Source organism: Agelaius tricolor, unplaced genomic scaffold (assembly GCF_023055355.1).
Source record: "Agelaius tricolor isolate 1412-34295 unplaced genomic scaffold, bAgeTri1.0.p SCAF_2, whole genome shotgun sequence".
Classification (NCBI taxonomy): domain Eukaryota; kingdom Metazoa; phylum Chordata; class Aves; order Passeriformes; family Icteridae; genus Agelaius; species Agelaius tricolor.
The window spans coordinates 94,884,704-94,898,006 of record NW_027269262.1 but is presented as its reverse complement, the minus strand read 5'-3'; the positions used below and the strand labels follow the sequence as shown (position 1 = coordinate 94,898,006).

At 54.1% G+C, this 13,303-nt stretch overlaps 1 protein-coding gene across 1 annotated transcript; it reads left to right on the top strand.

Annotated features, from left to right (window-relative positions):
• The first annotated feature begins 3,016 nt into the window (after positions 1–3,016).
• MAFA (MAF bZIP transcription factor A) lies at positions 3,017–5,432 on the top strand. The gene has a single exon (XM_071421930.1). The coding sequence runs from the start codon at positions 3,780–3,782 to the stop codon at positions 4,644–4,646; it is 867 nt and encodes a 288-aa protein (XP_071278031.1). The 5' UTR covers positions 3,017–3,779; the 3' UTR covers positions 4,647–5,432.
• Positions 5,433–13,303: the final 7,871 nt, after the last annotated feature.

The following is a 13,303-nucleotide window of genomic DNA, read 5'->3' as shown; positions in this document are numbered from 1 at the left end:
CCTGTGGCTTTCCTCTTTTTTCAGCAGTGCATGAACATCCCATCAAATATCCATACAAATCCAGTAGAGGAGTCACTCTGATCCCTAAATCCTTAGGTTTTTTAATCATTAAAACTTTTCATCCAGAAACAATGATTCCTCATGTGGTGGTATCCTAAAAAAACCCAACTAAATTCCCTAAAAACCATCCTGGAGGAGACGGTGCTGTTGTGAATCCTCAGGGATGTCCAGCGGTGGCCGGGAGCTTTGGTTTTCCCTGGATCCCTAACGAGGATAATCCTTGTGTTGCACTAATTAAAGGAGGCAATGAGGAGCGGTGGCTCCTCCGCCCACCGGCACCGCTGCTCCCTTCCCGGGGAGGACTGGAATTTCCAGCCGGCTGTCGTTAAAGCTCTGCTTGGGGGTGATTAATTTCCAAGCAGGGATAAACGCGGCCCCTGGAGAGGTGTCACTGAACTCCGGTGGGTTCCCCCCTCTGTCTCCAACATCCTCAATTCCCCGGCAATGGGTTCCAATGGGATTTATCCCTCCGCGCTGTGAAGCCGGGGGTGCGCTCTTTGGCTCGGGGACATTGCCCGCCAAGGGCATTCCCTGGGGGGTGCCACGACTGGGAGGTTGGCACAGGGTGGCGTTTCTGGAGGGCTCCATAAACATTTCCCGGAAAAACCTTCCCGTGGCGGGTGCTGCTGGCAGCGCTCTTGGTCCCCTGCCGGGGAAGCAGGTGCCGGGTGAACGTCACCCGCCAGGATCAGTTTTCTGCCTGTCATCGGGGTGGCTGTTCCCTGCCCTCCTCCTTCTCCACCTTCTCCTCCTCCTCAGCCTCATCCTCATCCTCCTCCCAATGCGATTTCCCCCCCTCCGCCCCAAAATTCCTGAGCCTGCAGCAGCACTGGGTAGTGAGGCAGGTGCTGGTGGAGCATCACCAGGATGGTCCCACCCTCTCTCCATGGGGTGCATTGTGGTGGATAACACCCTCCCGCGGGGTGAGGTCACTGTCCCCAAGCCAACAACACCTCAAGTGGGAGCCGTGTGCCATCCAGGGAAACTGAGGCAGCCCCAGGTGGGCACCCAGCCCTGCTCTAAGGAGTGATGGGGCACACGAGCTCTAAAAGTGAAAGGTGACGCCATCCTGCCACCATCCCGAGGCCACCAACCTGGTTATGTCACTTGACCGCCTGTGAGTAAACTTAGCTGACGGGCCCGGCGTGGCCGGGAGGGTTGGGGACATGCCATGGGCATTTCCTAAAAATACCCCGGGGGTGTCACCGGGGAGCCACGGCCCCATTGGAGCCCGGCCCGGTCCTAATCCCTTGGTGGCTCCTGTCCCAGCTTGGGTGGCAGCTGCTGGTGGGGGCCAGGTGCCCCCAGGGTGGAGCAGCTCTGGGGAGGATCATAGTGCCAGGAGAAAGGAGGTGGCACCCCATCTTTTCCCAGTGTGGGATCCCGGTATCCTGCTACACAGGTGGGATGATGATGGATTTAGGGTGACACAGTGAAGCAAAAAGGGTTAAAACCACCCCACAAAAAAGGATTTTTGTTGTCCACTTCTTTGCCCCCTCCCTCAAGTCATGCCCAAGTTTGGGGACTCCAAAGTGGCATGTCTGTGTCCAATATGGGATAACATCCAGGATCACCAGGGAATGGGGGTCATGTTTGGGGCTTTGGTTGCATCCATGACCCTTCCCAAGGGGAATAAATGCCCCCTCTGCCCTGACCCACTTAGCAGCAGAAAGATGGACCCTCCCCAGAGGCCAGATCCAGCAAAAGCAACAATTTTAATTGCTGGAGTTGCATCAGGATAAAGGTTTTCATCCTCAAAAAACACCTTTTTTTGCATTAATTTGATCCTATATCCAAAGAGTCAGTTAGCAGTCATGGAGAGCAGTGTCTCCTGTCCCCAAATCCTCATTCAGGATTGGCTGGATGAGGAGAATGTCACCCCCCACATCCCGAGGAGCTGCCTGTGGGTTCCAGTAGGGTGGGATGCAGCTGGGTTGGGATGCAGTGGGACCCAGGATGCATCCTGTAGGTGACAGAGACAATCCTGAACCCCCAGGGGATGAGTGGGTGGGTGTTTCCAGACTCTGTGGGATGGACCTGCTCATCCCTTGGGATTAGGTGGGACCACTCCATGGCAACTCCCCCGTGCCTCAGTTTCCCTGTTCCCACCAGGCTGCAGCAGCTGTGAGGTTGCAGATGGAGCAGCACGGCCACATCCCAACCAGGACCTCATCCAGGGGTGGCATGAGCACCCCAAAAACCCCCTGACCTGCTGCCTCTGTGTGCCATTGACACCTTTTCCAGGAGCTGGGCTGGCAGTCCTGGTCCTCCATCTGGTGACACTCCCGTTCATGTGTCAGGTGTGGATGTCACCTGTGCTAGGTGCGATGCCACCTCCGAAACCAGGTGCAGCCTGACCACCAATAGCTTATGGAAAATCGAAAAATCCCCAAAATTATATTTATTTTACTTTCTGCAAGGATGGAAGTGCTCCGGGAAGGATCCTGGTCTGTTCCTGAGGTGGGGAAGGGGCTGAATTCCGATGCTGTGATCCCTCAGCGAGGTGGCACCAAACCCGATTTTAGGGTCAGTAACTCCTTTTCGGATATTTCCCCTTTTTGGGGAGTTGGAAATCAGGATTTCTAGGATGTTTCTCCCGACTCCACACTCAGTTCGGGGCGGAGGGTGGGAGCTGAAGCCCCACCTTGGGATGCGCAGGCCGAGAGGGTCCAGGGGGTACCGGGAGCCTTCCCCCCCTCCGGAGATTGACAGCTGCCCCGGGGGCGTTGCCATGGGGATATGAAAATCCAAGCGAGCTCTCGGGATGCTGATAGGCTGGAAGCGCTTAGCCTCGCCTCAGTAGGCGTGGCCGTGCCTCGTTTTCCCCGTATAAAAAGCGGCGAGTTCCATTGAGCTCCCGGCGGCGGCGGCGCCGGTCGCGGGCAGGGGCGGGCAGGGGAGCGGCCCCCGCCCCCAGGGCGCCGTGTCCCGGCGGGAGGAGGAGGAGGCAGGAGAAGGCTCGGAGCCCGGGGAGGTGGGGCCGGGGCAGGTGCCAGGGGAGGCAGGAAGGGGCGGGCAGGGCGCTGCCCGCTCCTCGCCATTGGGAACCGGCCGCAGGCAGCGGCGGAGCCCGCCCGGCCCGAGCGCAGAGCCGTGGCGGTCGGAGGAGGGTCCCGGAGAGCAGCAGCAGAACCGAGCCCCGACGGAGAGAGGTGGCTGCCCCGCAGCCCTCAGCGGAGCCCCGGCTGGGGGTCCCGGAGCCCGGCTGAACCGCAGCGCAAAGTCCGTCGGAGGCGAGCACCGGAGCCCGGCTGAGCCCCGCAGCAGAGCCCCGGTGGAGGGTCCCGGAGCCCCGCAGCAAAGCCCCATCTCGGACGCCGCTGAACCTCCCCGCAAAGTCCCCGGAGCCCGGCTGAGCCCCGCAGCGGATCCCGGTCGGAGCGTCCCGGAGCCCCGCTGAACGCCGCCGCAGAGCTCCGTCAGAAGGTCCCGTAGCCCGGCTGAATCCCACCGCAAAGTCCCGCCGGGAGTTCCCGGTCCCCGGCTGAGCCCCGCAGCGGAGCCCCGCCGGAGGGTCCCAGTGCCCGGCAGCAGATCCCCGTCCGAAGGTCCCGGAGCCCCGCTGAACCCCACGGCAAAGCCCCATCGGAGGGTCCCGGAGCCCGGTCTGGGCAGCCGCTTGCGCCGGAGCCCGCTCGGAGGAGGCTCCCGGAGCCCGCGGGACCCTCGGTGAGCGGCGGTGCCCGGGGGATCCCCCCCCGGTCCCTCCATGGACTGAGATGGCCTCGGAGCTGGCCATGAGCGCGGAGCTGCCCACGAGCCCCCTCGCCATCGAGTACGTGAACGATTTCGACCTGATGAAGTTCGAGGTGAAGAAGGAGCCGGCGGAGGCGGAGCGGCTGTGCCACCGCCTGCCCGCCGGGTCCCTGTCGTCCACCCCGCTCAGCACGCCCTGCTCCTCCGTGCCTTCCTCGCCCAGCTTCTGCGCTCCCAGCCCCGGTGGGCAACCGGCCCCTGGCCCCCCGGCTACCACCGCCGCTTCCCTGGGCTCCAAACAGCAGCTGGAGGAGCTGTACTGGATGTCGGGTTACCAGCATCACCTCAACCCCGAAGCTCTCAACCTGACGCCGGAGGACGCGGTGGAGGCGTTGATCGGTGCCCCTCACCATCATCATCATCACCACCAAGGGTACGAGCCCTTCCGACCTCAGCCCTTCGGGGGTGAGGAGCTGCCGCCGGCCGCGCATCACCATCCCGGCCATCACCATCATCATCATCACCACCTACGCCTGGAGGACCGGTTCTCCGACGATCAGCTGGTGAGTATGTCCGTGCGGGAGCTGAACCGGCAGCTGCGGGGCTTCAGCAAGGAGGAGGTGATCCGCCTCAAGCAGAAGAGGAGGACCTTGAAGAACCGGGGCTACGCTCAATCCTGCCGCTACAAGCGGGTCCAGCAACGGCACATCTTGGAGAACGAGAAATGCCAACTGCAGAGCCAGGTGGAGCAGCTCAAGCAGGAGGTGACCCGCTTGGCCAAGGAAAGGGATCTGTACAAAGAAAAATATGAGAAGTTGGCCGGCCGGGGCTTCCCGCGGGAGCCCTCCCCATCCGCCGCCCCGAAAGCCACCGCTGACTTCTTCATGTGAGCCGGGCTGGTGGGATGGGGTGGGATCCCCTTTTTTTGGTTTTTTTTTTCCTCATGCGGGGAGAGAGCAAACCCGCCGCTTATATTTAAAAAGAGAAAAAAAAAAATATTATGAAGTCCCCACTGAAATTTTGGGGAGGGGAAGTTGAAACTCCCTCCCTCCCACCACGCACCCACCCATCGGGACTCGGGGTGGGGGTCCCGGGGTGGGGGAGTGGGGGGCAGCCCTGCATGCGGGACGTGTACGGCCACCCGCCCCCCTTCCCGGGAGCATCGGCGCCATCCAGGTGGCTTCTCCCCACCTTTTCCTGCGGGTTTTCCCCTCCATTGGGATTTTTATTCTTCGAGGGATCCCCGCGGATCGGCCGGGGGGTCCCCGGCAGCGCTGCGCCCTGCCCGGCCCCTCCGCCCACCCCCCATTCCCGGCCGGCAAACCTGAGCCACATTTAACTTATTCACCCTTGTAAATATGTAGAAAATTAGTTCGTTTTTTGCCTTTTTTGTTTTTCTTTCTTTTTTTTTTTTTCCTTGAGCCTATATTTTGCTTGGTGATTTACGAGAAAAAGAAAACGAACAAAAAAAAGAAAAACCAACAAAAAAACCCTAAAATCCTTTAGAAAAGAGAAAAAAAAATTACACGAGTCTTAAAAGTTTGTATGTAATAGCATGCAAATAATATCCGAGTTAATTTAATGATGTTGGGAAGAAGCCGAATGCACTATATACAGGAATCGATTGGGTGAAATAATACTGTTTTATAGAGATTTAAAATTATCTATGCTCTTAAAAATAGTGGGGAGGGGCGGGAGGGGAAGAGGTAACAATTTTAGGGCGACCTGAAAGGCAATATAGTAATATATGGACTGCAAACGGTTGGCTGCTATCTCACTATGCACCAGATTTATTTATTAACCCTCGGGAAACGGAAAATCTTATTTTAACCTCGATGTTTGGAGAAAAAGAAAAAAAAAAACAGACGGCAAGAAAATGCACATTATTTGTTGTGGAAACAAGAGGAAAAAAAAAGGATTAAGAATTCGTGCAATCGTTGGAGCGAAAGCGGGACCGATCCTGCGCGGAGGAGCGGGGCGGGTTTGTTTGTTTGTTTTTTTTAAACGAGTTGCTTATTTAAAAAAGGAGAAAAAAATTTAAAAAAAACAAATTTTGGGGGGGAAACAAAAGGGTCCTGCGGACAAAGCGAGCTTGGGAACCTGGTGCATTTTAGGGACTGATCGTGCGAAGCGTTTTTAACGACCTGTTGTTTCGATTTGTGACGGTTTTAATGATGTTGCATCAAGATAAAAACTTATATTCAACTAGAGCCTGGGTCGGGTTTTCTCTCAACTTTTGGGGGGAGTCCCCGCATCGTCGGGGTTTTGTTTGGGGGTTGTTTATTATCCCTTTGATTCCCGGTGCTGGTGCAAAACCTTCCCTGAGCTCCCGCTGAGATAAGTCCGGTGTTGAGCGTCGCCTCTGCCTCATTGAACTCTGGCTTTTCACTTTTCCTGCCTTTTTTTTGTTTTGTTTTTGTTTTGTTTTGGTTTTTTTTTAGCCGGGTTCTGAGTGTTTTTGGTTTTCTTTCCCGGCTGGAGGGTCCTGGAGACCTTCATCCCTGCAGCTGCTGGGAAGTCACCGGATCCAGTTTGGTTCCAGCTTGCCCGACACCGTCCCGATGAGCCGCTGGCTTGATTTTCAACGGTAATAAATTATTTTTCTTTCCTCCTTTGGCTTCTCCCGCTTGAAATTTTAATTAAAGAAGGACCCCTTAACAAACCAAGCCCACACCTTCCCTAATCCAAGCTTTTGGGCTGGTATTTTACTGAGATTTTGTGGGTTTTTGGGACTGTTTTAAAGGATGTTTCTCCCTTTGCCGCAAACCCCAAGCGCTGGTGCAGCTTTTCCTGGACTCAGTGGGACAAATTCCAACACAACCCTTGGTACAACACATTTTTTCGGCATTCTATGTGCTTTTTAAATACTTTGGTGTATTTTCTGTCCTGTGTTTTTGCCCAGGCTCAGCTGTGGCAGGTCCCCAAGCTGTGGCGTGTTCCCTCCTGCTACTTCCATAAATCTCTGCCGTGCTCATGTAACCCCCTGGCTTTTCCTTGGATTTGTGGGGTGCCCGCAACTCCACAACCCTCTGGTCATGCCTTTTCTGCACACCCAAACCTCACTCCCCTTTTTCTTCATCTTTTTATGGCTTTTTGGTGTCTTACTGTGTGACCAGAGGATTTTTGAGCAGCCTGAGCTTGGCTCAATATCAGACTTGGATTTTGGGATGGGAGCTGGGATGCAAAGAGGGAGATTTGTCCCAGGGCTGGACAAAAGGGGGTGTTTGAAGGGTGGGGGATTCACCCCTTATTCCTGTATTTATTTAGATCCAGGGAAACTTTGCAAACCTGGCTCTAAATAAAATGAACCCATGCAGCCACTTGCGGGACGTGGCGTCCTTGAATTTTTTGGAGGTGAATCACAGCTTTCTGGTGGGTAATTCCCTAATTTTCCTCCCAATATCCCTTTCTCTTGGCATATATTTTTGGGGGGAGAACACATCCAGCTGCGTGGTCATGATCAAACAAGAATTTGGGGAGGAAAAAGTATTTGGGGCTGGTACCTTCCCCAAACCAGCCTGGAGATCTCAGTCCCCGCTGTCTAAATCCTCACTCCTGGATCTTTCTGTGATCCCCATTCCCTGTTAGCACATCCTGGGGGTCACTGCCCCTTTTCCCAGCTGGGCTGGGGCTGGCTGGGGAAGCAGAGCTGACTTTGGGGTCTGTGTGGGGTTTTGTGGGAGCGCTGTCCCATGGGGTGTCACCCCAGGACACGGCGCGATGCCCGTGAGGTGGCCGCGATCGTCTCCAGCTCTGGAATCCTTTCCCTGCTTCCATGGCAGAGCGAAGGCAGCAATTTAGGATTCCAAATTTTCCCCTTTGCCCTCTCCTTTTGCTTTTGTTTTGGGGTGCAACAACCTGGGAAAGATCCCAGATTATTTTGGCAATCCAGGCATTATCCCTTCCTCTTTATCCCAGAGGGATCCCCAATTCCATGTGCCACTTTGATTTATTTTTTTAGTTCCTTGTTGATTTATTTTTTTCTCCAAACCCTCCTTGAAATCGCCTAATAGCTGGAGCAGGACACAGGGTGTTGCTGCCACCCATTAATGTTGGTCCTCCATTGGGGGACCCCATCCCACAATTTTTCTGGGAGATTTGGGGGTGGAATTGCACCTTTCTGCCCCATCATCCTGAATTTCTCCATGCTCCTGAAGCTCCCAGCTTTCTGAGATTTGGGTTTGCTGAATAAATAATAAAACCTAAAGTATTTTAAGCCTAAATTTGGCTGGTTTATGACTTGTCTCCTTTTTGGGGCTGAGCCCCTCCTGCACCCCGGGCTCTGGGGGCTGTCTAGGTGGTCCCTGCTTGGGTTTGCAGCTTTTTTTGGGATGGCTGCAATATTTGCAGTGTCATGTGTGTGCATTCCAAGCATGTTGGCACATGTTTTGGGATGGGGATGTGGCGGGACAGGGTCGTGTGTCACCCGTGTGCCGCAGGACTGCGACATCCGCAGGTGCCACCACGTCTGCTGCAGGAGGACGTGTGGTGCTTGGGGTCACTCTGACCTGGTTTCAAAGCTTTCCCCTCACTTTTCCCGATCCCTGAGCAGGGCTGGAGCCTCCTTCTCCATCTTCCTGCTGCTTTTCGGGGGTTGCAGCAGGACCTCCGGACACCACGCTGTCCCTCCTGTGAGGATCTGCAGTCCCTCTGCTCATCCTGGGCATCTCCTGCATCCTCAGCTCCATACTCAGCCTTTTCCAGGGGTGGAAACAGCAGCCCAGTCCAAAAGGATGCTCCAAGGGCTGCCTGGCACTTGGGATGGGGACATGGGGACAAGCCCCGGGGGTCCTCTTCATGTCCCCCTCCTGCAGAGCTCCTTAATCCCGTTTCCAAGCTTTACTTGCCCGCTCAGTGGGCATCGCTGAGCTGGGAAATGACTGGAATTCTTCCAGCTTCCCAGCCTGTGGGTTTCCCACAGGGCAGAGGGGTGATTTTGGGGGGTGCTCACCCCCAAACACAGCAGTACCCTGGAGCACCTTATCCATGGATGCTTGGGATTGGGCACAGCCCCTGGCAAAGTCCCCTTGAAGCGGTGCAGGGTGCTCCGTGCCGCCTCCAAGCAGGAATTACCGGGATCGCCGGAATTGGGTGGAACACCACAAGAAGATGATCAGTGCGGCATCTCCAAAGTGTCCCCTCGCTCCCTCCTCCTCAGTTACTGATGCTCCCACACCACAGGTTTGTCCCAAAACTGCTCTGGTGTTCACACAAATCCCGACATCTCCACAGATCCTGACATCTCCGTAAGGTGAGAACTCCAGTCCTGGAGTTCAGTCCTGGGGTGGAAGCAGGTTGGGCTGCTGGGCATGGAGGAATCTGGGGTAATGTTCACTTAAAAAGCAGGAATTAATTCAAATCTCAGCCAAATTAATCCTGGACCAAAAAAAAAAAAAAAATCTTGGATTTGGCTCCAAGCTCAGGGCTGAGCCACTGTGAGCAGAGCCTGGGCTCAGTTTGGAGCTGGAATTTTTTGGCTCGAGTGGATCTTTATATTCTGGCTCGGCCAGAGTTTGATTTTTGCACATTCCTTCCTTTCCATGCTCTGTGTCGGCCTGCCTCCTCAATATTCCTGCATCCCTGGGACACAAACACTGCCCTGCCCATGTTATGTAAAAATATATTTATATAAAATAAATTTATCTCCATTTATCACCTTGGTAGAACAGAGCTCTGCCATGGGATCATGACTTTGGCACTGCACAGCTCATCCTGGGGGCTGGAATTTTTTCCAGCTCTCCGCCTTCCCCCAGCCAGCACATCCCAGTTCCACTGATGTAATCCCTAAAGTCAGCAGGAAGTGAGGTCCTTCCCAAAATCCAGGACACGGAAAACCCCCCTGCATAGCATGTACAGCACCACAGGTGGGATTTTATCCCAAATTCCTCGGGTTTGGGTGGGTTTGCTCCATCCAGGCATGCTGCTGCTGCTGTGGGAATTAGGATGCAGGTAGTTGGATCTGGAATATGGGTGTGGGATGCAGGAGGTGGGATATGGGATACAGGAGGTGGGATGCAGGATGCACAGATACAGGACAGCAGGTGTGGGATGAAGGGGATACAGGGATACAGGACATTGGGTGTGGGATGGAGGTTGTGGGATGCAGGAGGTGGGATGGAGGAAGTAGGATGCGGGATTTAAAATGTGGGATGCCAGATATGAGGATACAGGACAGTGAGTATGGGATGCAGGAGGTGGGATGAGGGATGCAGGTATTGGGATGCAGGATGCAAGGATACAGGATTTATCATTGGATGTGCGATGCAGATGGTGGGATATAGGGTACAGGATGCAAGGATGGAGAATATTGGATGTGGGATGCCGGATAAAGGACATGACAAATAGGATATGAGAATTGGGATGCAGGCTATGAGGCATGGGAGATGGGATATGGGATGCTCCCTGCAGCAGGCTGTGTGCTGGTTGTCACTGCCCCTTGATCCAGGAGGAAAGGGAAGCTCTGGATTGTGAGGATCAAGAAGGAGCCCGGCACTGCCCAGCCCACCCTTCCCTGACTGGATAAACTCCATCGAGGATGCAACACCAGCAAATCCCAGGAATTCCAGCTCATGCCCATCACTGCCTGTGTGTGTGCAGGTGGTGGGACAAAGCAGGTGGGATATGGGATGCAAGCTGTGGGATGCAGGACGCAAATCCATGTGTGTGCAGGGAGAACAGCTCACTGCCAAGTGGGAAACATTCCAGGACAGCGTCAGTCCTCAGATCCAGACGTGATCAGATCCTGCCAGCCAATGCCCTTTGCTATCTCAGCTGTCTGGGAAGTGCTGTTTTCCTTGGAGTCGCCATCCCCAATGCCTGGGGATGCCCTTGTTCCCCTCTCCATCCCCACAACTCCGTATCCCTCCTTGCCAAGCTCCCAATTAAATCATCTGCTCAGTGTTTAATTACCCACACCATAAAACCCAAAGGTTCCCTGGGTTTTCACCCCCCTCCAATCCTCCCTTTCCATGGATGAGAGTGGAGGGAAAGCAGAGGGAGCATCTTCCCACCCCCACCAGGTTATTTATTCATGGAAAAGGCCGAGGCTGGAGCGCAGCTCCGGCACAGCCCTGGCAGCTGGCGGCTCCCTGGGAGCTGTAATTTGCACAAGCAAAAATAAACTAATTGTTATTTTCCATTTACATAAAGGGAAGGGAAGAGAGGTTGGAAGAGAGGGGGAAGGAGGCCGGGAATGTAAAGGGAATGTGCTGCCAACTCCTTCTGGGAGGGCTGTGCCAAAGTACTGGCTCATTCCCTGCTCCCGTGGGGCTCATCCTGCCTGTCTGGTTTGCTGGAGGAGTTGAAATTTATGGAAATGATGGCACTGGACCATCATCTTCCTCACCACAGAGTCAGAGCCCACTTCCAGAGGTGTGAAGCCCATCCTGATAAAGGTGCAACACAACAGGAGAGAGAGGACAGCCACTTCCATCAGCTGGATGGGAGGAAAAACCTACTGGCATCAGGACAGATTTGAGGGATGGATGGATGGAGATTTATTTGCAGTTTTCACTTTGGCCATGCTGTGTGGATCCAGAAGAAGGGCCTGGGCACAGAATCATGGAATGGTTTGGGTTGGGAGGGAACTTAAAGATCATCCAGTTCCAACATCCTGCCATGGGTGGGGACACCTTCCACTATTCCAAGTTGCTCCAAGCCCTGTCCAACCTGGCCTTGGACACTTCCAGGGATGGGGACAGCCACAGCTTTTCTGGGCAACCTGTGCCAGGGCCTCCCCACCCTCCCAGGGAAGAATTTCTTCCCCATATCCCATCTAACCCTGTCCTGTGGCAGTGGGAAGCCTCAGACCTTTGAGACTTTAACCCTTTTCCCAAGTGACTATTGCTGAAGGTCACCTGGTGGAGATGTGTTTGTGGATCTGGGCTTGGGATGGAGGTGGGAGTGAGGATAAACAGCAGAGGGGGATGGGAGTGCTCCTCTCTCATCAACTCTGCGCAGCCCAATGATTCCTTGGACCAGGGAGGAAGAAGAAGAAGAGGTTTCCCAGCGAGGCTGTGGATTCCCCATCCTGGGAAGTGTCCAAAGCCAGATTGGATGAGATTGGAGAAACCTGATCTAGTGCAAGGTGTCCCTGCCCATGGCAGTGTGGTTTGAACAAGAGGATCTTTAAGGTCCATTCCAACCCAAGCCATTCCAACAATTTTATGAGGAACACATCCACAACCTCACGCACTGGATGGAGTGGAGACTGGAGATACTGTTGCCAGCAGTGTCAGCATGGGAGAGACCCCTTCCATGCTGCCACATCTTGGGAACCTTTGTCATAACACTTGGAACGAGACGTCGCGGGCGTTTAATTCCGATTTACGCCGACAGGTTCTGTCCGTTAATTAAATATCCATTGATTGTTCGGAGAACACTTCCTTGGGTTTATCGCGTTTCTCCGAGACAAATCAAATTGCCACGTCATTAACTTCCAGCTCTCCAATCCATACATAATTACTACCTTATTAATACCTCCGAGTTACGAGGAAGTTTGAGGCAATTAATATTTGTGGGATAGTTTGTATCAAGTTAATTCCGTCAGGGTTATGTTAATAACGCGGACATCTAATAAGCTGGATAATTAACGTCTTTCTCGTTAGCATCTTCTCAGGTGCCAGTTAAATGTCAGGACAGGCTTTGCGGCCGGGCTGTGTTTAATTAAACTCGTTATTACAGAGGGATTCATGGCTGTTACATGTGAACAGAGCCAGGTAGGACCAGCATGTGATTCCTGCCCTGTCTGGGCTTTGGATACAAAATGAGTTTGGGGATGGATTGGAAATGGGATTTAGGGGCTGTTCCAAGGCTGGACACAGGAGAGTTTTTTGCTTGGCAGGAAGATCAGGATCTGGTCCTGGTCAGTGTTGGTCTTGCTTGACTCAGAGCAGGGTTTGGATTTAAGGGATGTTCTTCCAAGAAAGTGGAAAAAACCATGGGCTCCCTGATGTGGACACAATAAGTGGAGTGGGGAAACTGCTGGGAGCATCTGTGACCACATTCCCCAGCAAGCCCAAAAATGGTCCAAAACCCATCGCCATATGAAAATTCAGGCAAATTTTAGGCTCAGCTTTAGACCAAATTTGAAGCTTTGGGTTGGGTTTCTTCCTGAGCTGGCAGGAGTTTTTCCAGTGCACCCCAGCCCTGGGATCATCTCACTCCATGCTGCTTCCCTGGGTTTTTCCTGCTGCCTCATCCCTGGAGCCGGTGCCATGGAGTTCTTGGCCATAAGAACTTCTCCACGACCTGACTGAGCCTGCATCTCCCTGCCCACAGCTTTCCCTCCCCTGCTGCTCATGAATAAAAAATGGACCCCGTCTACCTGGCCTGTTTGTCCTTGTGAAAAATTCATTGGCTGCTGATTAAGTTTTAAGGAAGGGCCGTGTTGCTCAGGTGGGTCGATGTTCTCCGGCTGCCCAGAGGGGTGGGAAGCCGTGGAGTTGGGATTTGCCCCGTCTGCTTGCTCTGGAAAAGGAGTGGGGGAGAGTTTTGCTCCTTCCCTGCTTCTGGCTGGGATCCCGGCAAGAAATCCTGGAATAGTGGG